This window comes from Malus sylvestris, chromosome 13 (assembly GCF_916048215.2).
Source record: "Malus sylvestris chromosome 13, drMalSylv7.2, whole genome shotgun sequence".
Taxonomy (NCBI): Eukaryota; Viridiplantae; Streptophyta; class Magnoliopsida; order Rosales; family Rosaceae; genus Malus; species Malus sylvestris.
Genome location: NC_062272.1, coordinates 17,428,249 through 17,454,362, shown reverse-complemented (window position 1 = coordinate 17,454,362; position 26,114 = coordinate 17,428,249). Strand labels below are relative to the sequence as shown.

The following is a 26,114-nucleotide window of genomic DNA, read 5'->3' as shown; positions in this document are numbered from 1 at the left end:
GAGCTGTCACGTGGCTAATGGTCATAATTCTGACCGTTAGGCCTTTTTATTTTTATTTTTGGGGAAAAAAACGTGGACCGTTGATCTGTGATCGGACGGTCCATTTTAAAAGTAAAATTTAAATTTTTTTTACCGTTGGAAATCCAACGGCACTAAGAAGGCCACGTCGCCTACTTCTGGGTGAAGAACATGTGGGCTGACAGCGGGCCCCGCCGCCTGCATCCATGTCCCCTACTAGCACCCACTCGCGAGTGAACTGCACACGCCAACCAAATGCGTCGGTCTCTGGGTCTGTCAAAAATGGGCTGGTCTGTTGCTTGGTTTGGGCTGGATGCCAGGCAAGTTTGTGGGCTGGAGTGAATGGACTGAGCCCCAGCTTGGTTTTTTGACTGGGTGCTGGCACATTTGCACCCTGGTGAAAGTGCTCTTAAAGTGTGTATATGCGTTGGGAAATCTTGGAGCCTCTGTGGAGTTGTAAAACTGGTAGTCTGTAAGTGTGCGTGATATGATCCTCCCCAAAATCCTTGCGGCACTGGGTTCTTTTCCTCTTTATGTGACTTTTTTTTTCTTTAAAATCCCCCTCCTCTTCTTAACTAATCCACGTGCTTTTTGGAATCTCAAAAACCCAATTCCTTTTGGGAAAAACAGCACCGCATGCTTTGCACCGCCTAATTATATTGGGCTTCCCTTAATGATCCAATTTTTTATATGATGTACTGTTCCATTCTTTGCTCCAGTCCATCAGTTTACATCCCACTAGGTAATTCTTTGTGTTTCTCTAATTTAAGCTTTCAATTCCCTGCTCACAAATCATATTTTCTACAAAAACTCACACAAGACACATTAAACTCACCAATTTAATATAAAATCATGACTAAATAATAACTGTAAGAGGTATAAAACATGCATATAAAATCAACCTAACATATACCCCCAATCCTATCTTTTGCTAGTCCTCGATCAAAACAGAAAATGAAAACAAATAAAATTAACTAAAACAAAAACCTAACTAAGCCCACTTTTGCTGGTGAAACGATTGCACTGTGCATATGCAACAAGCCTTTAATCCCTATTTAGCGTTTGGTCTAAAATTTGGGTGCTTATTTTTTATGCAAGCAGAAAAACGCTCTTAACCAATTCACAAGCTTCTTGCAATTAGAAATAAATCTTAAAATAAACTAATGGAGTTAGGTATTTAATTTTTAGCTTAACCACGAAAATGATTTTTATACGCTAAAGCTTGAAAAAATGTGTGCAGAACCTTTTCATGCCTATTTATTTCTATCATTCTACAGCAGATTCAATTAAAATATGAGGAAGGGAAGTCAAAACTTGAATGCAGAAGAAAAAAGAGGTATAGCTAACTTAACTAAACTCGTGTCCACTTAACAATTCTATTTAGCTTCTTTGGTGAGCAGAACATGACATAATTAATCATTGTTATTGGATTTTACTGTACATGGTCCCCTAGAAGAATCATAGAAAAATGGTGTATTATTGAAACAAAATGAGCAGTGCATTATTAACCACCTCGGCTTGGTGCGTCAACTTGCTTCGTCCGATTCCAAGATTCCCTCCTCCTCCACTTCCGATTTTATCTCACATTCCCACTCTTCTTCTCACTCCGAGGAGCAGCAGTTGCAGACCCCTTCGATATTTTCTCACAACGTAAGCTCTCTCTCTCCCACACCCCCCCCCTCCCTCCCAAAAAAAAAATCTATGCACTGTTGACTTTTAGTCGTCGAATCCAAGTGTTTGTGCTAAACTCTTTGATGGGTATCTGGTATTTCTTCCTTTCTTACTTTGTTCATCTCACTTTGCTCGGTGCTTTGATTCATTTGTTTTTGGTTGCATAGAGTGGAACGTTTTGAATTGAATTACATGTTTGTTTGAATTCTTGAACTAGTGTGCGATTGTGGATTTTAATCAGGAGTTACCAATCAAAATTATCTTAGTATATTGTCTCTGGATTGATGGAATGGCCATATAAAAAAACTAGAAAAGGATCATTGGTTTTGGACATAGAAAAAGATTCTAACTTTATTCCACATTGCCCGAATTCGCGAGTACCCTTTTTACTAGATGGGATTCCAGTGATGGGTATGAAATTTGGTCTTGGAAGTGTAAATTGAATTTGAGTAATTTCCGTGACCGCAAAGAGGCCTTAAGATTTTCCTGTAGCCGAAACTCTTACAAGTGGTATGTGGTAGAATCGAATGTGTGAGTTAACTATTTGGCAATTCCAAGTTATGTAGAACTATAATCTGAGGTGGCAGATTGACTTGAAGAAATTTCACGTAGCTGTTATTGACGTTCATCACAATAATCAGAAGTAGCATCCTTTTTCATGTAAAGTAGAATTTGAGTTGGCGGATTGCTTGTTTCTGTTACCATACATCTGCTGTATTCGGTTGAAGAAAGAATGACATGCTAATACTCATTTGTTTCATTAAAAGAACAAGAAAATATAGTTTTTTTTTTCTTTTTCGTTCTAGGAGATTATGCCTTTTTTTTATATGACCAATGCTTCTGACCTTTGAGTTATGAGCTACTACATACTTTCATAGCTCCTTGGCATCATATATTGACAATATCTTCAGTGCAATCTACTCCGTAGTAAAAGATTGTCTACACTTTTAGCCATGGGCAGTTCTAAAGACAATTCATTGAAGGAGATGCCTCTGGGGGTAGATGCAACAACTGAGGAAGAATATACGTCACAGTCTAGGCTACTCCAAGACTTCACTAGTATTTCCAGCATTGACAAGGCATGGACTTTTAAATCTGACATTGGTATGATTTCTCATTCTTCTAACGTGCATGTCCTTATCCTCAGATTACGTACAACAGATTCATATGTACATACATTACATGCGTAAGGAAATATATAAGCATATATACCTCCTCTCTAATTGAAAGGCAAAGACTTTTTCCTAATGAGGATGTGCACATTAAACTTTGTTTCAGGAATTGAGTCTCAGGCAATGTTTTCAATTAGTCAACCGAATCTTTTGGCAAACAAGAGGAAGAAATTCATTCTATCCTCTCATATTTCAAGAGAAAGTAACGATTCTATAAACTTCCAATGGTCTCCATTCCCCGTTGAGATGATGGGAGTCTCTGTATTTGTTCCATCCCCGTCCAGTGCAAAGCTTCTTGTAGTTCGGAATCCCGAGAATGAATCTCCCTGTCAATTTGAAATTTGGGGTCGAGGTCAAGTGGAGAAAGAATTCCACATCCCCCAATCTGTTCATGGTTCAGTATATGCTGATGAATGGTATATATCGTGAATGCATTCTTTCCATGCACGATATTTGATGTTAGCCTTCTGTTCTAGATGCTTTTTTGCTTATGTCTTTAGTGATAGTGGTAGAACTTCAAACTTTCAATGATACAGGTTTCAAGGAATTTCTTGGAATGCTGATGAAACTCTCATTGCTTATGTTGCTGAGGAACCAGCTCCCACCAAGCCCACATTTACAGGTCAGGGCTACAAGAATGGTAGTTCCACTGATAAGGACTTTGGTAACTGGAAGGGTCAAGGGGATTGGAAGGAAGAATGGGGGGAAACGTATGCTGGAAAAAGGCAGCCCGCACTTTTCGTCATCAATATTAACAGGTCTTGTACAATTGGTTTAGTTTCTATTAGTACCAGGATTAGAAGTAAGGAGATTTCTCGTTTAAATTCCCAGCTAACTTTAATTATCCTATGTTGTACAGTGGAGAGGCCCAAGCTGTCAAAGGAATTGAAAAGTCTTTGAGTGTTGGTCAAGTTGTATGGGCACCACCAGTTAAGGGCTCACATCAATCTTTGGTTTTTGTTGGGTGGTCTGAAGGTATCAGAAAACTTGGTATCAAGTATTGCATTAACAGGCCCTGTGCATTGTATGCAGTCAGGGCACCAAATTCTGAATCAGAAACCGATGGATCTGAACTCAAGTGAGTTGCTTTGTGTAATACTTTTTGTTGCCCTTTGTTTTTTGGATCTTTTGCTTGTTAATTGCTTTGGAGATTCTCTGTGCTTCTACATTTGATAGAAGTATTGATCTCTTTAACTGTTCTAGAGCTAGTTCAACTGAAGATTTTCCTGCTGTAAAGCTGACTCAAAGCATAAGTAGTGCTTTGTATCCACGGTTCAGGTAATTTTTCCCCCATCTGACACTTAGTTCTTTGTTTGTGTGCACTTCAGTCTATGATATATTTTATGCACAGTGCTTGTTTAGATTTTTGATAACTCCTTATAAATATCTGTCTAGTGGAGAAATTACTTGTATGCTTTCGAGAACTGCACAACAACAACAACAACAACAACAACAAAGCCTTTTCCCACTAAGTGGGGTCGGCTATATGAATCCTAGAACGCCATTGCGCTCGGTTTTGTGTCATGTCCTCCGTTAGATCCAAGTACTCTAAGTCTTTTCTTAGAGTATCTTCCAAAGTTTTCCTAGGTCTTCCTCTACCCCTTCGGCCCTGAACCTCTGTCCAGTAGTGACATCTTCGAACCGGAGCGTCAGTAGGCCTTCTTTGCACATGTCCAAATCACCGGAACCGATTTTCTCTCATCTTTCCTTCAATTTCGGCTACTCCTACTTTACCTCGGATATCCTCATTCCCAATCTTATCCTTTCTCGTGTGCCCACACATCCCACGAAGCATCCTCATCTCCGCCACACCCATTTTTTGTACGTGTTGATGCTTCACCGCCCAACATTCTGTGCCATACAACATCGCTGACCTTATTGCCGTCCTATAAAATTTTCCCTTGAGCTTCAGTGACCTATGACGGTCACACAACACGCCGGATGCACTCTTACACTTCATCCATCCAGCTTGTATTCTATGGTTGAGATCTCCATCTAATTCTCCGTTCTCTTGCACGATAAATCTTAGGTAGCGAAAACGGTCGCTTTTTGTGATCTTCGCTAGATTGCTCCGGTCATTAGTATGGATAAGTATATAAATGGATAGAGATAGGAAAGCGAACACAAGATGTACGTGGTTCACCCAGATTGGCTACGTCCACGGAATAGAGGAGTTCTCATTAATTGTGAAGGGTTTACACAAGTACATAGGTTCAAGCTCTCCTTTAGTGAGTACAAGTGAATGATTTAGTACAAATGACATTAGGAAATATTGTGGGAGAATGATCTCGTAATCACGAAACTTCTAAGTATCGGAGTGTGGTATCGTCTTGACGTGCCTTATCTGTCTCATAGGTAGATAGGGCATCTTCTCTGGAAGTACTCTTCCTCCATCCAGGGGTGGTATCTTTAACTGGTGGAGATGCACAAGGTAATGTATCAATTTCACTTGAAGCTTACTTGTAGTTTCAGGCTTGGTCAAGCACGATACAAACCATGTAGTAGGAGTCCCCCAAGTCGCCGAGCTAGGGGATCTGTTGAAAGAGGTGACAGACAAGGTAAGCAATCATAGCACCGGCTGATTGTTCACAGTCTCCCTATCTTGCAGGCAGCATGAAGGATAAAGAGAAGAAAATGAGAAGAGATGATATGGGATACTTTTGCTTTTGAAGAAGTAACTTTCCACAGGCTTATTCTTGAACTGAGCTGGAGGGTTTTCTGGTTTCCTCCAGAGTATAAGGCCGACTGAAGAATTTGAGGGTCAAAACAAGTCCATCAAATCTAGAGTACGTTCGACCCTGCTGATATGGGATACTTTTGCTTTGACAGAGTAATGGATGTATCGGCACGTGTGCTGTTACGCTTGTCTCCACATGCTTCCTTGTATCCTTCTCCCTTGCCCTATCTGTTCCTCAGGCAGATGCGGTATCTTCCCTGGAAGCATAAGATGTTGAAGATGAGTACTCGAGAGCAATGTCAGGTAAGTAATCAGGTAAGGGGTTCCAGGCAGTCAGTTCCTGGCTGGAAGCTTGATTCCAAGTACTGACTGATTGCTCTCTTTCTCCTTGTCTTGCAGGTAAGAACAAGGTCAAAGGAAAAGACAGGGAAAAAACATGATATGGGATACTCTTGCTTTTAACCCTGATGATATGAGATATTCTTGCTCTAGTATAGCTTGTTTGCAGAGGTATTATCGGGGGGAAAGAAAGCTGAATATTTCGAAAGGCTTCGTTGGGAGTGCCCTCTCAGATATGAGGAAGGGTTGAGCATTTTTGCAGGTCTGCCTGTCCGTTGGGGATGGAGGTCGACATATATAGGAGTCTCCTTAACAACAAGTAGTAATGCTATTCCTTTACCCTACTTGGTCATAGCACAGTAGTGGGAGCTGCCAGCTTCATATGTTTTAACGTTGTCAGAGCACTTTGAAAAAGTGGTTTGTGGTATCTGGAAAGCTGATGTTGTGTGTGAAGATTACAGACAGCTTTATCCAAGGAGATCCGGCTCTTGAAGTTGGGAAAGTGTTGCCTCTTCGGTTTTCGAACAAGCAATCCTATCGGGGATCTGGCTCTCGAGATTCGGAGAACGATGCCTCTTCGATTTTTGAGAAAGCAATCATGCTGGGGGTGTGGCTCTCGAGATTCGGAGAGCGGTGGCTCTTCGATTTTTGGGAAAGTAATCATGTTGGGAGTCTGGCTCTCGAGATTCAGAGGGCGGTGCCTCTTCGATTTTGGAGCAAGCAATCTTGTTGGGAGTGTTTTCTCGAATGTGAGTGAAGGTTGGGCATGTTTGCTAGTCTACCTTGCCACGAAGCACAGAGGTTGACACACATGGACTTTCCAATTATCCAGCAATGGTACTGTTCCTTTACCCTTTTCGATTTTTGAGAAAGTAGGCATGTTGGGAGTCTGGCTCTCGAGATTCGGAGGACGGTGCCTCTTCGATTTTGGAGCAAGCAATCTTGTTGGGAGTTTTCTCGAATGTGATTAAAGGTTGGGCATGTTTGCTAGTCTACCTTGCCACGAAGCACAGAGGTTGACACACAGGGACTTTCCAATTATCCAGTGGTGGTACTGTTCCTTTACCCTTGTGGGTAATAATATGGTAGCTAGACCTTCAAAATTTATGTGTCTAAACTTTGTTAGTGTTGTTTCTTTGCTATTCTTTTACCCTTCTTGGTCAGAGCGATGTAGTGGGAGCTGCAAGCTTCACGTGTTCAACTTTGGTAGAGAACTTTGGCAAAGTTATCTGTGGTACCCATGAGCTACTGTTGTGTGTGGGAAGTGGGTGATTGAACAGTAAGACTCATGTGCTTTCTACTTCACCAGAAGTCTTCGACCGAATGCCCATAATTTCCGCAAAGCTGAGTGTGCGTGTGACAGGTGCTGACAAGGCTGGAAAAGTAGGTGCCTCTTCGATTTCTGAGATCGGCCCTCGTGGTCTCTGAGCAGCCCAGCTTTTGAGAAAGCAAGCGCCTCTTCGATTTCTGAGATCGGCCTTCGTGGTCTTTGCGCAGCCCAGCTTTTGAGAATTAAGTTTTTCGCGTTTGTTACCTCCTCTTTCAATTTCACAACGGAAATTGATATCTAAAGTAAATACTAATTGGAGTTTGATGAACAATAGAATCGGAATTGTACTATTGTACTATTGTTTCAAACGTTATCCAATAGATGGCTGATTGATTCAAATATCATATGCGATTACTGATTCTGATTGTATTTGAAACATTATCAATGTAATTTTTGCAGCCCAGATGGAAAATTCCTTCTGTTTATATCAGCAAGAAGTTCTGTGGATTCTGGGTCACATTATGCAACAGATTCTCTTCACAGAATAGACTGGCCAGTTGATGGAGTGCTATCCTCATCTGCAAAAATTGTTGATGTGGTGAGCTCTTCAGCTTTTATCTTTCTGTTGAGTAATCAACATTTTATTATCTGATTGATAATTTGAAACGACTCAGTTGGTGTGCAATTCTTTGTTCGAGTCCTTGGGGCATGTAACTTATCAACGAAGGTTCATTTGCTAGGATGTGGATATAAGTAAGCATTAAGCGTTGTCCTTGTAAAGGTGCAAACTTGTACAAGTTCGCATTCCTGAACTTTTAGGATTGAAAATCATGGTTCACTTACCAGTGGTATGTTATGTACTGATGTAAATTTGGAATTTGATGTTGTTATCATACACACTGAGGGTGAACATTCAATCAATATATATAAATTTCCCTTGACCTGTTTTCTTCTCTTCTCTCTCTCTCTCCCACCCCCCCCCCCCCCCCCCCCTTTTTTTTTTTTTTTTTTTTTTTGTGCTTGGTAATTTTGTGTATGGGTAGCTTCCCATTGATGCTTTATTGGTTAATTTGTATATGATCCTAAAAAATGTGCTTTTTTGAAAAAAGTGAAGGGGACCACAATTGAACTCTAGCTTAATTCTCTTCAACAAAAGGTTTTCATTTCATGGAGGTGACATCGCAGAACATAACAATAGAAGTTTAGAACATTTTGTATGATATTTTTTCTCTTAATCCCTCTCCATGCTTATATAAGTATAACTAAATACACTTGTTTTTTGAAGATTCCTGTTGTAATGTGTCCTGAGGATGGTTGCTTCCCTGGGCTTTACAAGTCAAGTATCCTTAGTAATCCATGGCTTTCTGATGGATGCACGATGATCATATCTTCCATATGGGGCAGCTGTGAAGTGATACTTTCTGTGAATGTTTTGAGGTAATTATAGCGACCAATCATATGCACAGCGTATTTACGTTTTAACTGTTTATAACTGACCTATGGTATTTACATGGTAGTACAGTGGGGAAGTATCATGTGTCAGCCCTGCTGATTCAAATTCATGGAATGTTCTTACACTAGATGGGGACAATATCATTGCTGGTAACATAAACTGCCATTTTTACTGATAAATACTTGGAAACATCAATACTGAAATTTCACTTCATCCTTGATTTCTGAAGTGTCTAGCAGTCCAGTAGACGTGCCTCATATCAAGTATGGCTACCTTGTTGATAAAGAAAGTAAAAGTACCGCATGGAGTTGGTTAAATGTATCAAGCCCCACAAGTGAATGCTCTGAGAAGGTCCATCAATCCGCTTTTCTATATTTCCACATATCATGATTATCTTCAGGCTTACATCTGTTTTACTCATGTTTCAACTTGAGATAGGTTAAATCTTTGCTCTCCTCTCTGCAATTCAGTATACTGAAGGTTCCCGTCAGGCATGTTTCTGGTGGTGTAACAAAAGGTATAATGAACCAATTTTCTATCTGGGGTGTCAGAGAATAATTGATTTTAACATCCTGTATATGCTTAAACCCTTTCAGGTGCTGCCAAACCAATTGAAGCTATATTTGTGTCTTCCAAAACTATAAGAAATGATTCATTGGACCCATTAATTGTAATCCTCCACGGAGGCCCGCACGATGTGTCAGTGTCAAGCTTTTCAAAGTCCCTTGCTTTTCTCTCTTCAATTGGGTTCAACCTGTTACTTGTAAATTATAGGTATGATTGTGATTTTTCATACCACTGTCAAAGCTTTGAATTGTGCAGCTAAATGTATTTGATGTTCAACCAAATTGTGGTTCAATTTTGTTGTTCAGATGTTATGTTATGAGATTGTTCTGACATGTTAGTTTATCTCAGAGGTTCACTGGGGTTTGGGGAAGAAGCACTTCAGTCCCTTCCAGGGAAAGTTGGGTCCCAGGTGCTTACCTATACATATTTACCTTCTATTTGTTTTATAGCAATCTTAATTTTGTTATCCGATTGGCATTGTTCCTTAGGGGAGCCTACTGTATACCACCTGTTATTTAGGCAGAGTCCTACATTTTGGTATCATACACACACATATAAACACTTCTGGTGTAAATATATCTGTAATGCTTATGTATGCTAAGAATTTTATGTTGTTAATATACCTGTATAACTAGTATTTACTTTATGTATCTGCTTTTGTATTTAAAGACCCTAATCTCTCAGTTTATTTGCTACAGGATGTGGATGATGTACTGGTGGCTATAGATCATGTCATTGACATGGGACTTGCCAGTCCATCAAAAATTGCAGTTGTTGGTGGTTCTCATGGCGGCTTTCTAACAACTCACTTGATTGGCCAGGTTGGTGGTTCTATAGAAAGCATGACTGTTATTTTTTAGTTTATTTGAGGCACATATGGAGATTGAATCCCACATTGATGGGAGGAGGGACCTTGCATGGGCATATAAATAAGTTGGGCTACTCCCCGTATTGCCAATTAGTTTTATGGTGGAACCTCAACTTTCTTCGTGTAAAGCTTTGTTCTTTTTCTGTGGGGTACTAAATAGATTTTTAATTTCCTATTGAAGCATCTATTACTTATGCACGCTTGGTAGACGAGTTCTTTTTAAGTTATTCTTGAGAGTTGAACAATATTTATGCTGCAGGCACCAGATAAGTTTGCTGTGGCAGCAGCAATGAACCCTGTCTGTAACCTTGCATTAATGGTCAGTACAACAGACATCCCTGATTGGTGCTATGTGGTGGCCTATGGAAGTGAGGGTAAAAATTACTACACAGAAGCACCGTCAGCTGAGCATCTGACTCTCATGCACAGCAAATCTCCTATATCACATGTCTCAATGGTGGGTGCTTGGTTAAGGCTTCTTTTCTGTTACCATATTATTAGCTTACTCTGAAGTTTGAAGATTCTTCTAGAAATATTTTCAAAGACGGAAAGTTTACATACAGATTTAAAAGCAACAAAGTCAACACAGTCGTTCTCCCAACATTGATTAACTACATGCACATTCACCTTTAAGCAACTAAATAGATATCATAGCTGCAACCACAACCATACTTCTACATGCCGTGACACTGTAAAGGCAACTAGGCGAGTAGCATGATATTTTATATTTGCACAGGCAAGCTGTGTATTCTCAGTGCTGGATATCAAGCAAAATATAAATGGAACTAAAGAGAAACAGAAAAGAGTGACAACAACAACAACAACAACAACAAAGCCTTTTCCCACTAAGTGGGGTCGGCTATATGAATCCTAGAACGCCATTGCGCTCGGTTTTGTGTCATGTCCTCCGTTAGATCCAAGTACTCTAAGTCTTTTCTTAGAGTCTCTTCCAAAGTTTTCCTAGGTCTTCCTCTACCCCTTCGGCCCTGAACCTCTGTCCCGTAGTCACATCTTCGAACCGGAGCGTCAGTCGGCCTTCTTTGCACATGTCCAAATCACCGGAGCCGATTTTCTCTCATCTTTCCTACAATTTCGGCTATTCCTACTTTACCTCGGATATCCTCATTCCCAATCTTATCCATTCTCGTGTGCCCACACATCCCACGAAGCATCCTCATCTCCGCTACACCCATTTTGTGTACGTGTTGATGCTTCACCGCCCAACATTCTGTGCCATACAACATTGCTGGCCTTATTGCCGTCCTATAAAATTTTCCCTTGAGCTTCAGTGGCCTACGAAGGTCACACAACACGCCGGATGCACTCTTACACTTCATCCATCCAGCTCGTATTCCATGGTTGAGATCTCCATCTAATTCTCCGTTCTCTTGCAAGATAGATCCTAGGTAGCGAAAACGGTCGCTTTTTGTGATCTTCGCTAGATTGCTCCGGTCATTAGTGTGGATAAGTATATAAATGGATAGAGATACGAAAGCAAACACAAGATGTACGTGGTTCACCCAGATTGGCTACGTCCACGGAATAGAAGAGTTCTCATTAATTGTGAAGGGTTTACACAAGTACATAGGTTCAAGCTCTCCTTTAGTGAGTACAAGTGAATGATTTAGTACAAATGACATTAGGAAATATTGTGGGAGACTGATCTCGTAATCACGAAACTTCTAAGTATCGGAGTGTGGTGTCGTCTTGACTTGCCTTATCTGTCTCATAGGTAGATGTGGCATCTTCTCTGGAAGTACTCTTCCTCCATCCAGGGGTGGTATCTTCAACTGGTGGAGATGCACAAGGTAATGTATCAATTTCACTTGAAGCTTACTTGTAGTTTCAGGCTTGGTCAAGCGCGATACAAACCATGTAGTAAGAGTCCCCCAAGTCGCCGAGCTAGGGGGTCTGCTGAAAGAGGTGACAGACAAGGTAAGCAATCAGAGCTCCGACTGATTGTTCACCTTCTCCCCATCTTGCAGCAGCATGAAGGATAAAGAGAAGAAAAATGAGAAGAGATGATATGAGATACTTTTGCTTTTGAAGAAGTAACTTTCCACAGGCTTATTCTTGAACTGAGCTGGAGGGTTTTCTGGTTTCCTCCAGAGTATAAGGCCGACTGAAGAATTTGAGGGTCAAAACAAGTCCATCAAATCTAGAGTACGTTCCACCCTGCTGATATGGGATACTTTTGCTTTTGACAGAGTAATGGATGTATCGGCACGTGTGCTGTTACGCTTGTCTCCACATGCTTCCTTGTATCCTTCGCACTTGCCCTATCTGTTCCTCAAGCAGATGCGAAATCTTCCCTGGAAACATAAGATGTTGAAGATGAGTACTCGAGAGCAATGTCAGGTAAGTAATCAGGTAAGGGGTTCCAGGCAGTCAGTTCCTAGCTGGAAGCTTGATTCCAAGTGCTGACTGATTGCTCTCTTTCTCCTTGTCTTGCAGGTAAAAACAAGGCCAAAGGAAAAGACAGGGAAAAAGCATGATATGGGATACTCTTGCTTTTAACCCTGATGATATGAGATATTCTTGCTCTAGTATAGCTTGTTTGCAGAGGTATTATCGGGGGGAAAGAAAGCTGAATATTTCGAAAGGCTTCGTTGGGAGTGCCCTCTCAGATATGATGAAGGGTTGAGCATTTTTGCAGGTTTGCCTGTCCGTTGGGGATGGAGGTCGACATATATAGGAGTCTCCCTAACAACAAGTAGTAATGCTATTCCTTTACCCTGCTTGGTCATAGCACGGTAGTGGGAGCTGCCAGTTTCACATGTTTTAACTCTGTCAGAGCACTTTGAAAAAGTGGTCTGTGGTATCTGGCTCTCGAGATTCGGAGAACGATGCCTCTTCGATTTTTGAGAAAGCAATCATGCTGGGGGTTTGGCTCTCGAGATTCGGAGAGCAGTGTCTCTTCGATTTTTGAGGAAGTAATCATGTTGGGAGTCTGGCTCTCGAGATTCGGAGGGCGGTGCCTCTTCGATTTTGGAGCAAGCAATCCTGTTGGGAGTGTTGTCTCGAATGTGAGTAAAGGTTGGGCATGTTTGCTAGTCTACCTTGCCACGAAGCACAGAGGTTGACACACAGGGACTTTCCTATTATCCAGCAGTGGTACTGTTCCTTTACCCTTGTGGGTAATAATATGGTAGCTAGACCTTCAAAATTTATGTGTCTAAACTTTGTTAGTGCTGTTTCTTTGCTATTCTTTTACCTTTCTTAGTCAGAGCGATGTAGTGGGAGCTGCAAGCTTCACGTGCTCAACTTTGGCAGAGAACTTTGGCAAAGTTATCTGTGGTACCCATGAGCTATTGTTGCGTGTGGGAAGTGGGTGATTGAACAGTAAGATTCATGTGCTTTCTACTTCACCAGAAGTCTTCGACAGAATGCCCATAATTTCTGCAAAGCTGAGTGTGCGTGTGACAGGTGCTGACAAGGCTAGAAAAGTAGGTGCCTCTTCGATTTCTGAGATCGGCCCTCGTGGTCTCTGAGCAGCCCAGCTTTTGAGAAAGCGAGCGCCTCTTCGATTGATTCGGAGAACGATGCCTCATCGAGTTTTGAGAAAGCAATCATGCTGGGGGTCTGGCTCTCGAAGATTCGGGGAGTAGTGTCTCTTCGATTTTTGAGAAAGTAATCATGTTGGGAGTCTGGCTCTCGAGATTCGGAGGGCAATGCCTCTTCGATTTTGGAGCAAGCAATCTTGTTGGGAGTGTTTTCTCGAATGTGAGTAAAGGTTGGGCATGTTTGCTAGTCTACCTTGCCACGAAGCACAGAGGTTGACACACAGGGACTTTCCAATTATCCAGCAATGGTACTGTTCCTTTACCCTCTCTTCGATTTTTAAGAAAGTAGTCATGTTGGGAGTCTGGCTCTCGAGATTCGGAGGACGGTGCCTCTTCGATTTTGGAGCAAGCAATCTTATTGGGAGTGTTTTCTCGAATGTGAGTAAAGGTTGGGCATGTTTGCTAGTCTACCTTGCCACGAAGCACAGAGGTTGACACACAGGGACTTTCCAATTATCCAGCAGTTGTACTGTTCCTTTACCCTTGTGGGTAATAATATGGTAGCTAGACCTTCAAAATTTATGGGTCTAAACTTTGTTAGTGCTGTTTCTTTGCTATTCTTTTACCCTTCTTGGTCAGAGCGATGTAATGGGAGCTGCAAGCTTCACGTGCTCAACTTTGGCAGAGAACTTTGGCAAAATTATCTGTGGTACCCATGAGCTATTGTTGCGTGTGGGAAGTGGGTGATTGAACAGTAAGATTCATGTGTTTTCTACTTCCCCAGAAGTCTTCGACAGAATGCCCATAATTTCCGCAAAGCTGAGTGTGCGTGTGACAGGTGCTGACAAAGCTGGAAAAGTAGGTGCCTCTTCGATTTCTGAGATCGGCCCTCGTGGTCTCTGGGGAGCCCAGCTTTTGAGAAAGCGAGCGCCTCTTCGATTTCTGAGATCGGCCTTCGTGGTCTTTGAGCAGCCCAACTTTTGAGAAAGCAAACGCCTCTTCGATTTCTGAGATCAACCCTCGTGAATCTCTAAGCAGCCCAGCTTTTGAGAAAGCAAACGCCTCTTCGATTTCTGAGCAGGCGCCTCTTCGATTTTTGAAGCTCCGTCGAGTGCAGATTTTTATAGGGGCTGGCATTAAGTTCCAAAGCACACTTGAATCTCCACCAGTAGAAGCTTCATTCTTGCACTTCTAAGATCTTGATTTGTCCGACCTCTTCTCTCTTCAACACCTTTGAAAATGTCTGGCCCCTCCGACCGTCGTTTTGACTTGAACCTTGTTGAAGAGGCAGCCCCGCCTTCTCCAGACAACATATGGCGCCCATCCTTCGTCTCCCCTACTGGTCCTCTTACCGTTGGGGATTTCGTGATGAAGAATGATATGACCGCTGCGGTGGTGGCCAGGAACCTTCTCACTCCCAAAGATAACAGACTACTTTCCAAACGGTCTGATGAGTTAGCTGTTAAGGATTCGCTGGCTCTCAGTGTTCAGTGTGCAGGTTCTGTGTCTAATATGGCCCAACGCCTATTTGCTCGAACCCGCCAAGTTGAATCATTGGCGGCTGAAGTGATGAGTCTCAAACAGGAGATTAGAGGGCTCAAGCATGAGAATAAACAGTTGCACCGGCTCGCACATGACTATGCTACAAACATGAAGAGGAAGCTTGACCAAATGAAGGAAACTGATGGTCAGGTTTTACTTGATCATCAGAGATTTGTGGGTTTGTTCCAAAGGCATTTATTGCCTTCGTCTTCTGGGGCTGTACCGCGTAATGAAGCTCCGAATGATCAACCTCTGATGCCTCCTCCTTCTAGGGTTCTGTCCAGTACTGAGGCTCCAAATGATCCCCCTCCGGTGCCTTCTCTTTCTGGGGCTCTACCGACTGCTGAGACTTCTCCTAAGCAACCTTTGTGAAGGCTCCCTCTTGTGTGTTTATTTTGACTCATGTATATGTACATATTTGTAGCTTATCGGGGATATCAATAAATAAGCTTTCCTTCATTTCAACGTATTGTGTTAAATACACCAAAGCCTTCTTCGCTAAGTTCTTTGAATTTTCTTTTGTTGAAGCTTGTATGTTGAAGCTTTCTGAGTGGAGCATGTAGGTTGGGGTAGTGTTCCCTTAATTTCCCGAGTGAGGAAAACTTCTCGGTTGGAGACTTGGAAAATCCAAGTCACTGAGTGGGATCGGCTATATGAATCTTAGAACGCCATTGTGCTCGATCCTGTGTCATGTCCTTCGTTAGATCCAAGTACTCTAAGTCTTTTCTTAGAGTCTCTTCCAAAGTTTTCCTAGGTCTTCCTCTACCCCTTCGGCCCTGAACCTCTGTCCCATAGTCGCATCTTCTAATCGGAGCGTCAGTAGGCCTTCTTTGCACATGTCCAAACCACCGTAACCGATTTTCTCTCATCTTTCCTTCAATTTCGGCTACTCCTACTTTACCCCGGATATCCTCATTCCTAATCTTATCCTTTCTCGTGTGCCCACACATCCAACGAAGCATCCTCATCTCCGCTACACCCATTTTGTGTACGTGTTGATGTTTCACCGCCCAACATTCTGTGCCATACAGCATCGCCGGCCTTATTGCCGTCCTATAAAATTTTCCCTTGAGCTTCAGTGGCATACGGCGGTCACACAACACGCCGGATGCACTCTTCCACTTCATCCATCCAGCTTGTATTCTATGGTTGAGATCTCCATCTAATTCTCCGTTCTTTTGCAAGATAGATCCTAGGTAACGAAAACGGTCGCTCTTTGGTATTTCTTGATCTCCGATCCTCACCCCTAACTCGTTTTGGCCTCCATTTGCACTGAACTTGCACTCCATATATTCTGTCTTTGATCGGCTTAGGCGAAGACCTTTAGATTCCAACACTTCTCTCCAAAGGTTAAGCTTTGCATTTACCCCTTCCTGAGTGAAAAATGGGTAATTCTTTATGAGCTTAATAGTCTTGGAAGGGGTCATGATGAATGTGAAGGTTTAGTTCTTGAGAGTGGCTAAGTCAAGGGAATCAATTCTGAGGGTTTGGATTGTATCCAGATCTTCCCTCCTAGGATCACTTTGGTTGGTCCAACACTGCGATTGCTATTTCTAACTTTTTGAAGGATCTTATCTGCAGGTTAAAACACCCACCCTTTTTCTTTTGGGTGCTCAGGATCTTCGTGTTCCAGTTTCTACTGGATTTCAAGTAAGTACATGTTCTCCTAATGAACTACGCCTTTTCTTAATAGTTTGACAACAAAAGCAAGTGCTTGGATAATTGTTCTTCTTGGCTGCATTGCAGTAGAAAATGAATTAATGAAGCACAAACACAATAAACAATTGGAATCTATAAACTTAATTCTTTTAGCCTTCATCTTTAAAATTGATTTCCTTCCTCTGAAGGGGGTGTGATGATTTTGACTCAAACACTTACATGATTGGAATGATGTGAGTTGAAAAGTGATTTGGGTATTTATTATTCGTAGTATGCTCGGGCACTGAAGGAAAAAGGAGTTCCTGTCAAAATCATTGTGTTTCCTTGTGATGTTCATGCAATTAAGAGGTAAACTTATGCTCCAAATGTGCTAGTGCATTGTAGCATTGTAGTCGCTAGTCACTACAGCCAAGGTCATAAAGTTTCATGCTTGGATTTCCATCTGATACGAATTTGTGTTTGCAGACCACAATCTGACTTTGAGAGCTTGCTTAACATTGGTGTCTGGTTCAAGAAGTATTTATCGTAAATGAATATAGCCATTTCTCCCCTGCCCCCATAGTTCGACTTTGAGAGCTTTCGTAAGATGGTTGATTTATGGGCAGGGCAAATCAATCTGCAACGTTGTTTATTAGAGTCATAGTCGAGTAGGTTGAATCCACCTTGAACGTGTAAGGTCGTCTGCCCATGCCTTTGCTCAGCATGTATAATCTTCAATCTGAATGAAAAACTACCTACTTGAGAACTTATGATTATTGATTTCAGTAATAGAACTTCAACTCAATTGTTATATAATATTGTTTTGGCTTACATGTCATGTATGGCACTTGTGTTTTTAATTTGTCTAATTTAGCCCTTGTATTTGTATCTGTTAGCCAATGTAGACAATTTGTCAAACAAATGTTGAGTGAGTTATGAGCATTGCATATGAGCAATATAAATGTGTTTTTCTCGTAGAAACACAGCTAAGTCTATGGAGAAGTGGTCTTCCTTTGGAATGTTTTGACAAATCTAGACGAGTGTCGTGGGTTTTTCTGGGCATAATCCTGGTGCTGTTGGCGTTTCAGGGCGGTGTGAACCGCGAAGCCAAGAACATGCGCGTTAAGAATTTTCATATCTAAAAATGAAATGGTGGTTAACAGGTGCAACGGGTTTGTAGATAAAGAGGCAGGGTAAAGAGCTCTTACGCGTTGCCTACTACTTTATGAAAAAAAAATCACTTTTTATTAGAATCCATCAAAACGGAAGAAAATTAACACTCTTCCATCCTCTCTTTTATACTTTTCAATTCTTTTTATTACCCCAAACAAAAAATTTATCTACGCTTCATAAAAGTACAAAAAAAAGAAATGTTAAATTTATTAAGATGAAAGTGCTGCAAGAATTATGGACGTTTATAAGATTTTTTCTAAAATTTTAAATAATTTAGCTTTCTCCAATATCTTACTCAAACCCATTATGTTAGCATTTCACAGTTCACATCACTCGAATTCTAACGTTGTCAAACTAAATTGATTTGAATTCAGGTTAGGATCACAATTTTTTTCCAACCTCACGATGTTGGAAGTCATCAACACATAGGTTGAATACTCATTAATTAAGCATGCAATGAACATAAATCGAATGACTACAAAAATCTAAGCCATGCTAATCATACCATATAATTCATACAAAACAAATGGTGTTCAAATTTTGATGGGTTGGGTGGACCCGTATAATACGATAGTTCCCACCTCGGTATTTGGATGCTCCGAAACTCGCATTTCCGAAAAGGATATTACGCGCTGCTGCCTAGTGCCTATAACTTTCCCCGTATTCGAGTCCATTGGATTCCACCGAGCACGTTCTGCACATTCTCTAAATTTCTATCCATGTCATTCTCCTGAAACTCGAGGAAAAGCTATAGTATGATTCAGTTTCTGTGAAAGCAATGTTTCTGAAGCTGCACTTGGACACCAGTTGCTTCCCAATTCTGGGTTCCATAAAAACGTCCCCCAACGCAGGACGCTCTCCACTGGACAAACTCGAACTCATAAGCAACGATAGGAAACAGAGAGTGGTTCAGAGTCCCAATGGAGGAGGAGGGCTGAAGAAGAAGTTGGGTGAAGTTCATCGACCCACAAATGGCAGGTGTGGAAATGGCGTCGTTGTTCATGAGGTCGAGCTGAAAAAACCCAGTTTTGTGAAGAACCCAGGTGGGGAGAAGAGGAAAAACGTCAAGGGTAGTGGCCGTTTTGCGAAAAGTGGAGATGTTGGTGGTGGGTTGAGGGTGGGGGATGGGAATGGAGTGGTGAAGAAAGTGCACTCCAGGTGTTCGACCAAATGCGTCAGTTACGGAGGTTGCATTCCTGCAATTTTGAAGGCTTTGGATGAAGTTGAGGATTTGGATGAGGCTCTGAGGCCGTGGGAAGATAGGCTTACTAACAAGGAAAGGAGTATAATTTTGAAGGAGCAGCTGTGTTGGAAAAGGGCTTGGGAGATTTTTGAGTGGTTTAAGAGAAAGGATTGTTATGAGGTGAATGTGATTCACTATAATATAGTGCTTAGAATTCTTGGGAAGGCGAGGAAGTGGAGCCGTGTCGAGAGCCTTTGGGATGAGATGAAGGTTAACGGAATAGCACCGATAAATTCAACTTATGGAACTTTGATTGATGTTTACAGTAAAGGCGGGCTTAAAGAAGAAGCACTTGTTTGGCTGGACAAGATGAGCGAACAAGGAATGAAACCGGATGAGGTTACCATGGGGATTGTCGTTCAATTGTATAAGAAAGCGAGAGAGTTTCGAAACGCTGAGGATTTTTTCAACAAATGGTCGTTGAGCGTATCTTTGAGACAAGAACAAGAGGGCACTTCTACAACAAGTGCTTCTGGATTGCAAAGTTCTTTGCATTCTCACATTTCTTTGAGCTCGCATACATACAATACATTGATTGACACATATGGAAAGGATGGCCAACTTAAAGAAGCATCTGAAATATTTGCAATGATGCTTAGGGAAGGGATTGCTCCAACTACAGTTACTTTCAATACAATGATTCACATTTGTGGTAACCATGGCCGGCTGGAAGAAGTTGCTTCCCTATTGCAGAAGATGGAAGAGCTTCGATGTCCACCCGATACAAGAACATATAATATTCTAATTTCCCTCCATGCAAAGCATGACAATATAGACATGGCGACAAACTACTTCACAAAGATGAAGGAGGCTCACCTTGAGCCAGACCCTGTCAGTTACCGCATCCTTTTGTATGCGTACTCAATAAGGCACATGGTTAGCAAAGCTGAAGTCCTCATATCAGAGATGGATGAAAAGGGTCTCGAGATTGATGAGTTCACTCAGACAGCTCTGACAAGGATGTACATAGATGCCAGGATGCTTGAAAAGTCATGGTTTTGGTTCATGAGATTTCATCTTTCAGGGAATTTGAGTTCTGAGTGCTTTTCTGCCAACATTGATGCATATGGAGAGCGTGGCCATATTTTGGAAGCTGAGAAAGTTTTCATTTGCTGCCTAGAAGCAAAGAAATTGAGTGTCCTTGAGTTTAACGTGATGATTAAAGCTTATGGGGTGGGGAAACAGTATGGTAAAGCATGTCAGCTGTTTGATAGCATGGAGAGTCATGGCGTAGTTCCGGACAAATGTAGCTATAGCTCTCTGATACAAATTTTGGCTAGTGCTGATATGCCACATACAGCAAAACCCTATCTCAGGAAGATGCAGGAGGCAGGATTGGTAAATCATTGCCTCCCGTATTGTGCTGTGATATCAAGCTTTGCAAAGTTAGGAGAACTGGAAATGGCAGAGGAACTATACAAAGAGATGGTCAGATTCAATGTTCAGCCGGATGTTATTATCTTTGGGGTGTTGATAAATGCTTTTGCTGATATCGGAAGTGTTAATGAAGCTCTGAGTTATGCTGATGCAATGAAAAAGGCAGGTTTGCCTGGGAACACGGTGATTTACAACTCCTTGATCAAGCTCTATACTAAAGTTGGATTTTTGAATGAAGCAGAAGAAACATACAGACTTCTTCAATCTTCAGAGGATGGTCATGCTATTTATGCTTCAAATTGTATGATTGACCTTTATAGCGAGCGATGTATGGTTGAGCCAGCAGAAAAACTCTTTGATAGCTTGAAGAGCAAGGGAGCTGCAAATGAGTTTACATACGCAATGATGTTGTGCATGTATAAGAAACTGGGGAGGTTTGAGGAGGCCATTCAGATTGCAATGCAGATGAGAGAACTGCGACTTTTAACTGATTTGCTCAGTTATAATAATGTGCTTGGGCTGTATGCGATGTATGGAAGATTCAAAGAGGTAGTGGCAACTTTCAAGGAAATGATAAAAGCTTCCGTTCAACCTGATGATCATACATTCAAATCACTTGGAATTGTTTTGGTGAAATCTGGGATTTCAAAACAGGCTGTCGGCAATCTGGAAGTATCAGTGAAGAAGGATGCTCAGCGTGGGTTGCGAGCGTGGATTTCAGCACTCTCATCTGTTGTGAGATTAAATGAAAGTAATTATCTGTAGATACTCTGCGAAGAGCATTTTGAATACTCGCCAGGCATTGTAGTCCAATTCCTTGCTGATTAATGAAATTCAGTGAGGGAATTGAGCTGTGGAACTTCAGGTGTAGAAGTTGATTATTTATTCAAAGTTACAACCGATGTCTCACTCAACGGTACTGAGAAGGGAGATGAAAACTTTGACAAAACGAAAATGTAGGTCACATTTCGGTTCACAGGGGCGAGAGACGTGATCCTGTATAGAGCCGATTGCTCGGAACAAGAACTGTATAGCCAACTCTACAGGAGTAAGTCCTTGAACCAAATTGAAGATTATGTAACATCCTTGTATGACCAGCTGTGACTCTTAAATATATGTATGCAAAAGGTTGTAATGTGCTCTTCTATTCATCCGTGGGCGTTGTAAAAAGAAGAGCAACGAAATTGTCAGGTTTTGTGTAATTGCCTTTGTACATTGAATATTTACTAAGCACAAGGCAGAAGTTTCCTAATATTATTTCTTCTCAAGTTCACGCACCACAAACTTTACAAACATAGTATCTCCTAAACTTGATTAGGCCAGTTGGTGTTGTAAAAGATATTACTACACTCTTTTGATAAATACTTGGTGGGGATTTATGTATGAACAACTTTCAAAACAAAAGGGTTATGCATAGTCACTCACCTCTAAATTTGATATCTAAAAATATGTAAAATGTCACTTTAGTGTTTTAATCGCAATCATTGGTATCAAATTTAAAAACCAGTAACTGTGAATCTTGATTACCAAGTGACCAAGAAAACGGAATTCTCTTTTAAAATATTATTCAGTAGGCAGAAGTTTATTTGGGTTTTAATCTCATAGTATTATTGATTTGATATGCATGTAAATATTGGATCATCAATGTGGATCTCTTAAAAAAAATAGTAAGAATACAACAGTCATTGTATACAATTGTGTGTACGCATAATGCATGTGTTTCCAAATTTTCTTGGTTGGATTTTGAATATCGTATGTTATAGTTTTTTTTTTTCAATACACAAAAAGTGGTAGCAACCTTCTTGCTTACTTTTTTATTTTAACTTTTTAAATTCTCTTAGACCAACTCCAACTCTAGGCTAAAAGCCAAATATTTAGCCCAAAATTACCCCCAAACACTCCCCAACCCAAGCTAAAATATTGGGCTAAAAGGGGAATGCTAAAGTTGGGCCAAATTCCCCCCCCCCCGCCGCATGGACTCGCCCAGTTTTGGGCCACTCTCGGCCCGTGGACTCGCGCACGCGCCCCACGCCCCCAACTTGCAACCGGAGCCCGACAAGAGGGGGTCCCACCGTCAGGCCTTGTCGGCTACTCTTCAGAGCCCCAACGGCTCTTTTCGAAATCAAACGGGCAGGATTTAAGGACCGTTGGTTGATCCAACGGTCCAGATTCAAACTTTATTTTTAAAAAATATGTTATTTTAAAATATATTGAATCCAACGGTTGAGATTGAATATACTCAAATCTAACGGTAAAAAAAAGATCTAACGGCCCAAATTTAAATCCAACGGCTAAAATAATTAAATAAATTTATTTAACACAAAATTTACCCAAAAAATCTATAAATACCTATGTATTTGTTCAAACATCCACACAAAATTCAATTTTCTCCTACAATTCTTCCAATTTATCTTTCTATCATTTCTTTCCATTTCCAAATTGTTCAACATGGCAAGAGAGCATGTTAGAGGTCGTAATTGGACCTTTGAGGAAGATGTTTCTTTATGCTTGGCATGGGTTTCTGTTAGTGAAGATGGTGCAGTTGGCACAAATCAAAATAAAAAGGTTTTGTGGGATAAAATCATTGCAAAGTTTCAATAAAACTGCAACGGCAGCGGGCGAGACGGTGGTGGTGTTTATGATCGGTGGAAGACTATCAACAAAGCATGCACTTTATGGTGTTGAATGGTTGGTGAAAGTTGAAAGTTTGGAGTTGAACGGTTGGTGAAAGATGAACGGTTGGTGAAAGTAGTTTGCTTTGTAAAAAAATTAATGATTTTTCAATATTTATCGGAATTTAAATTTTTTTAGATTAAAATGTTCATAAAATTAATTTACAATAATCTACATATTTATTTTTAAAAAAAATATTGATTTAAGAAAAAAATTAGCCTAAGTTCATTCTTTAATAATTCCGGGCTAAAATTTTAGGCCAGAAGGGTTCGAGCAGAAAAGATGTTTCTGGGCTAAAAGCCAAATTTTCCGGGCTAAAAAATTTAGTTTTTAGCCCAAGGGTTGGAGATGGTCTTAGTGTCACGTGTATCCTACTAGAAACCTAAAATTTTAATATTTTTCTTCTTTTGTTATTAATAATTCAAATTTTAGTTTGTTAACAAAAAAATAATTAAATTTGTTAGCTTTGCATGCTAGTGGAATACGTGACACGGATAAAAGTGAAAATGTTGAAACGAGAAAATAAGTGGTTCTTTCTTGTTGTGTATTAGGCCAATTAAATCTAGGATCATCAAGGAAGCGATTAAGAAATGAATAATAATTCGATTTGAGTTGCATCATATTTTAGGGAGTAGCAAATGTTGTAAATGATACGACAAAATACAACAAACGAGTAGAATTTAGAGTTGCGAAGCATCGTTGAATCTGTTGGTATGCAACATCGATTCATACGCTATACGAATTTGTGCCATACTTAAATCTTTGAGCTTGAAATGACAAGACTACAGTATCTCAACTCATGTACAAGATCCAAGATCTTAACCCAACATTCTCTCAATAAACAAAAGAATCTAATTCCAACTAAAAAACCACTAATCGGGCGTTAATTAAGCTTAATTATCGATGCCCCTGTTATCGGAAAATGACTTACATAACACGAATACACTGTCATCGGCCTTGGTCTCGGCCTCGTGTGTACAAAGATTAAGTTAAATCAACCCCGTGTTTATTTCCTCACAACACACGCAGCCAGCTTAAATCCAACATCAAAAGACAAGGTTTTCCAACCCAGTTCCCAACTCTTCCCAAAGCCTAACCTCCCGCTCAAACTCAACCACGCCGCCGCCGCCTCCTTCCGCCATCTTCACTTCCCCAACCACCAAACTTGGCGCAATCTCCATTACCTCAACCGCCATTACCACCCTCATCATAGCCCCTTTCCCCACCCCAACACTCACACCGCTCTTCCCTTTCTCCACTCTGTACCCCAGCCTCTTCCCAACCTCCCCCACCTTCTCCACCACCGTATCCGCCCCCGCCTCCGCTATGAACCGCCTCTCCCTCCCTGTCTCCGCCTCGAAAAGCCCGGAGAGATTCAACCCCGATGACATCGATATTATATCAAACGCATTAATCCCGCACGGAACGACGTCGCATTTCTTTACCTCCGCAGCCGGCTCCTTGGAAAGCCTTAAATCAATCGATCTTTTAAACCACGGCTTCTCCATCAACGCCTCAGTCCCCAACCTCGTGTTCGGGTTCGGGTCGAGCAGCTGGTATATGATCTTACCCGCCGGCTTCGAAATCCAACCCGGAATTTCGTACTCCCGCCTCTGAACCTTCTTATACATGGCGATCAAATTGCTGTCGTCGAACGGCAGGCGCCCGGCGAGCAGGACGAAGAGGATGACGCCGCACGACCACGCATCGGCTTTTGAGCCGTCGTAGCCGTGCCGGTAAACCACCTCGGGTGCCGTGTACGAGGGGGTCCCACAAGCGGTGTGGAGCAGCCCATTTTTGAGCTGATCGGGTAAGGCGGAGAGACCGAAATCGGAGACTTTCAAGTTGCCGTTCTTGTCGAGCAAAAGATTCTGGGGCTTCATATCGCGGTGAGCGACGCCGTTTTGGTGGCAGAAGTGCAACGCCGAGACGAGCTGCTGGAAGTAGCGGCGGGCAAGGGACTCCGGCAATTTACCGTGGCGCGAGAGTTTGGCGAACAACTCGCCGCCCGTGGCGAGCTCAACGACGAGGTAGATTTTGGACTTGGTGGCTAGGACTTCGTGGATTTTGAGGACGTTGGGGTGTTGCTGGAGGCGACGCATGGCGGAGATTTCTCGGAGGATGCGGGGCTCCATGGTGGCGTCCGTTTGGGACTTGTCGATGATTTTGACGGCGACAGCGGTGTTGTCGACGAGGGATTGAGCTTTGTAGACCTTGGCGAAGCTGCCTCGGCCCAACAGCCTGCCCAGTTGGTATTTGCCTAGGAGGGTGGTGCGGGTGGAGGTGGGGGTGGCGGCGGCGGCTGCGGAGGTGGGTGATAGGGTTGGTGGGACCCCAGGGCCCATGGCTCGCGGGTTGGAGGAGGCAACAGCAGCAACAGCAGCAACGACAGAAACCCAGAAACTGTGAAGAACAATGGCCACTGCCTTATGAGTTGGGTTTTATTTATAGCACATTTTTCGGGAGGCTACTAGCTCGCTTCTTAATTTGGGTTTCCCAAAACACCCTTTTAGGGTTTGGTCCGTCTTTGTTGGGCAATTGTGACCAGTTTTTCATATTTGGTCAAAAAAATAATTAAGTTTTATCATTTGAGTCAAAAATAATGTTTTTTAATAAATTGATATTTTTACACTAAGGGAATGAAGAATGAAGAGTTTGACAAAACCACGCAATAAGCAGCTTAATTTGATATCGAATTCATCATCCACGATATTTGAACCTAAGACCTCTCACTTTCAAGTGAAGAAGGTGAAGAAGAATATTACCAGATCGTAGTACTGAGTGGCGTCAAAATCATTATTAAGATTAAGCAAGATTTTTAGAGAGTTCAACACAATTATGGTTCGCTAGGGCCTTATGTTTGCTAGCTACTATTATAAGAACATAGTCGTTGTATCTTGAAAGAAATATGCCGATTAACCATGAATATC

At 41.6% G+C, this 26,114-nt stretch overlaps 4 protein-coding genes and 1 long non-coding RNA gene across 10 annotated transcripts; 2 read left to right on the top strand and 3 right to left on the bottom strand.

Annotated features, from left to right (window-relative positions):
• The first annotated feature begins 1,492 nt into the window (after positions 1-1,492).
• On the top strand, positions 1,493-17,549 carry LOC126596461 (acylamino-acid-releasing enzyme-like). Of its 5 annotated transcripts, none has more exons than XM_050263051.1 (18): positions 1,493-1,668; positions 2,618-2,793; positions 2,968-3,277; positions 3,398-3,619; positions 3,721-3,939; positions 4,065-4,139; positions 7,607-7,745; positions 8,433-8,584; positions 8,670-8,749; positions 8,830-8,951; positions 9,039-9,117; positions 9,197-9,374; positions 9,516-9,576; positions 9,866-9,988; positions 10,295-10,492; positions 16,662-16,730; positions 17,011-17,087; positions 17,205-17,549. In XM_050263051.1, the coding sequence occupies exons 1-18, from the start codon at positions 1,508-1,510 to the stop codon at positions 17,266-17,268; spliced, it is 2,505 nt and encodes an 834-aa protein (XP_050119008.1). In that variant the 5' UTR covers positions 1,493-1,507; the 3' UTR covers positions 17,269-17,549. The 5 variants fall into 5 exon arrangements, with proteins under 5 accessions (XP_050119008.1, XP_050119010.1, XP_050119011.1 ...); XM_050263053.1 differs by having other exon boundaries at positions 1,527-1,668; positions 2,641-2,793; XM_050263054.1 differs by having other exon boundaries at positions 1,537-1,668; positions 2,601-2,793.
• On the bottom strand, positions 4,293-16,563 carry LOC126596462 (uncharacterized). Of its 2 annotated transcripts, none has more exons than XR_007613973.1 (2): positions 11,028-11,414; positions 4,293-4,476 (listed from the first exon to the last, which is right to left on the bottom strand). XR_007613973.1 is itself a non-coding variant. In XM_050263056.1 (2 exons), the coding sequence occupies exons 1-2, from the start codon at positions 16,505-16,507 to the stop codon at positions 4,330-4,332; spliced, it is 792 nt and encodes a 263-aa protein (XP_050119013.1). In that variant the 5' UTR covers positions 16,508-16,563; the 3' UTR covers positions 4,293-4,329. The 2 variants fall into 2 exon arrangements, 1 of the variants encoding a protein (XP_050119013.1); XM_050263056.1 differs by lacking the exon at positions 11,028-11,414 and adding an exon at positions 15,863-16,563.
• LOC126596463 (uncharacterized) lies at positions 11,561-14,293 on the bottom strand. Its single transcript, XR_007613974.1, has 2 exons — positions 14,165-14,293; positions 11,561-13,249 (listed from the first exon to the last, which is right to left on the bottom strand). It is a non-coding gene; the product is annotated as an uncharacterized LOC126596463 (long non-coding RNA).
• Positions 17,550-18,453: 904 nt separating the features above from the next.
• On the top strand, positions 18,454-21,763 carry LOC126597707 (pentatricopeptide repeat-containing protein At3g23020). The gene has a single exon (XM_050264516.1). The coding sequence runs from the start codon at positions 18,670-18,672 to the stop codon at positions 21,274-21,276; it is 2,607 nt and encodes an 868-aa protein (XP_050120473.1). The 5' UTR covers positions 18,454-18,669; the 3' UTR covers positions 21,277-21,763.
• Positions 21,764-23,863: 2,100 nt separating this feature from the next.
• On the bottom strand, positions 23,864-25,638 carry LOC126597744 (CBL-interacting serine/threonine-protein kinase 4-like). The gene has a single exon (XM_050264555.1). The coding sequence runs from the start codon at positions 25,527-25,529 to the stop codon at positions 24,231-24,233; it is 1,299 nt and encodes a 432-aa protein (XP_050120512.1). The 5' UTR covers positions 25,530-25,638; the 3' UTR covers positions 23,864-24,230.
• Positions 25,639-26,114: the final 476 nt, after the last annotated feature.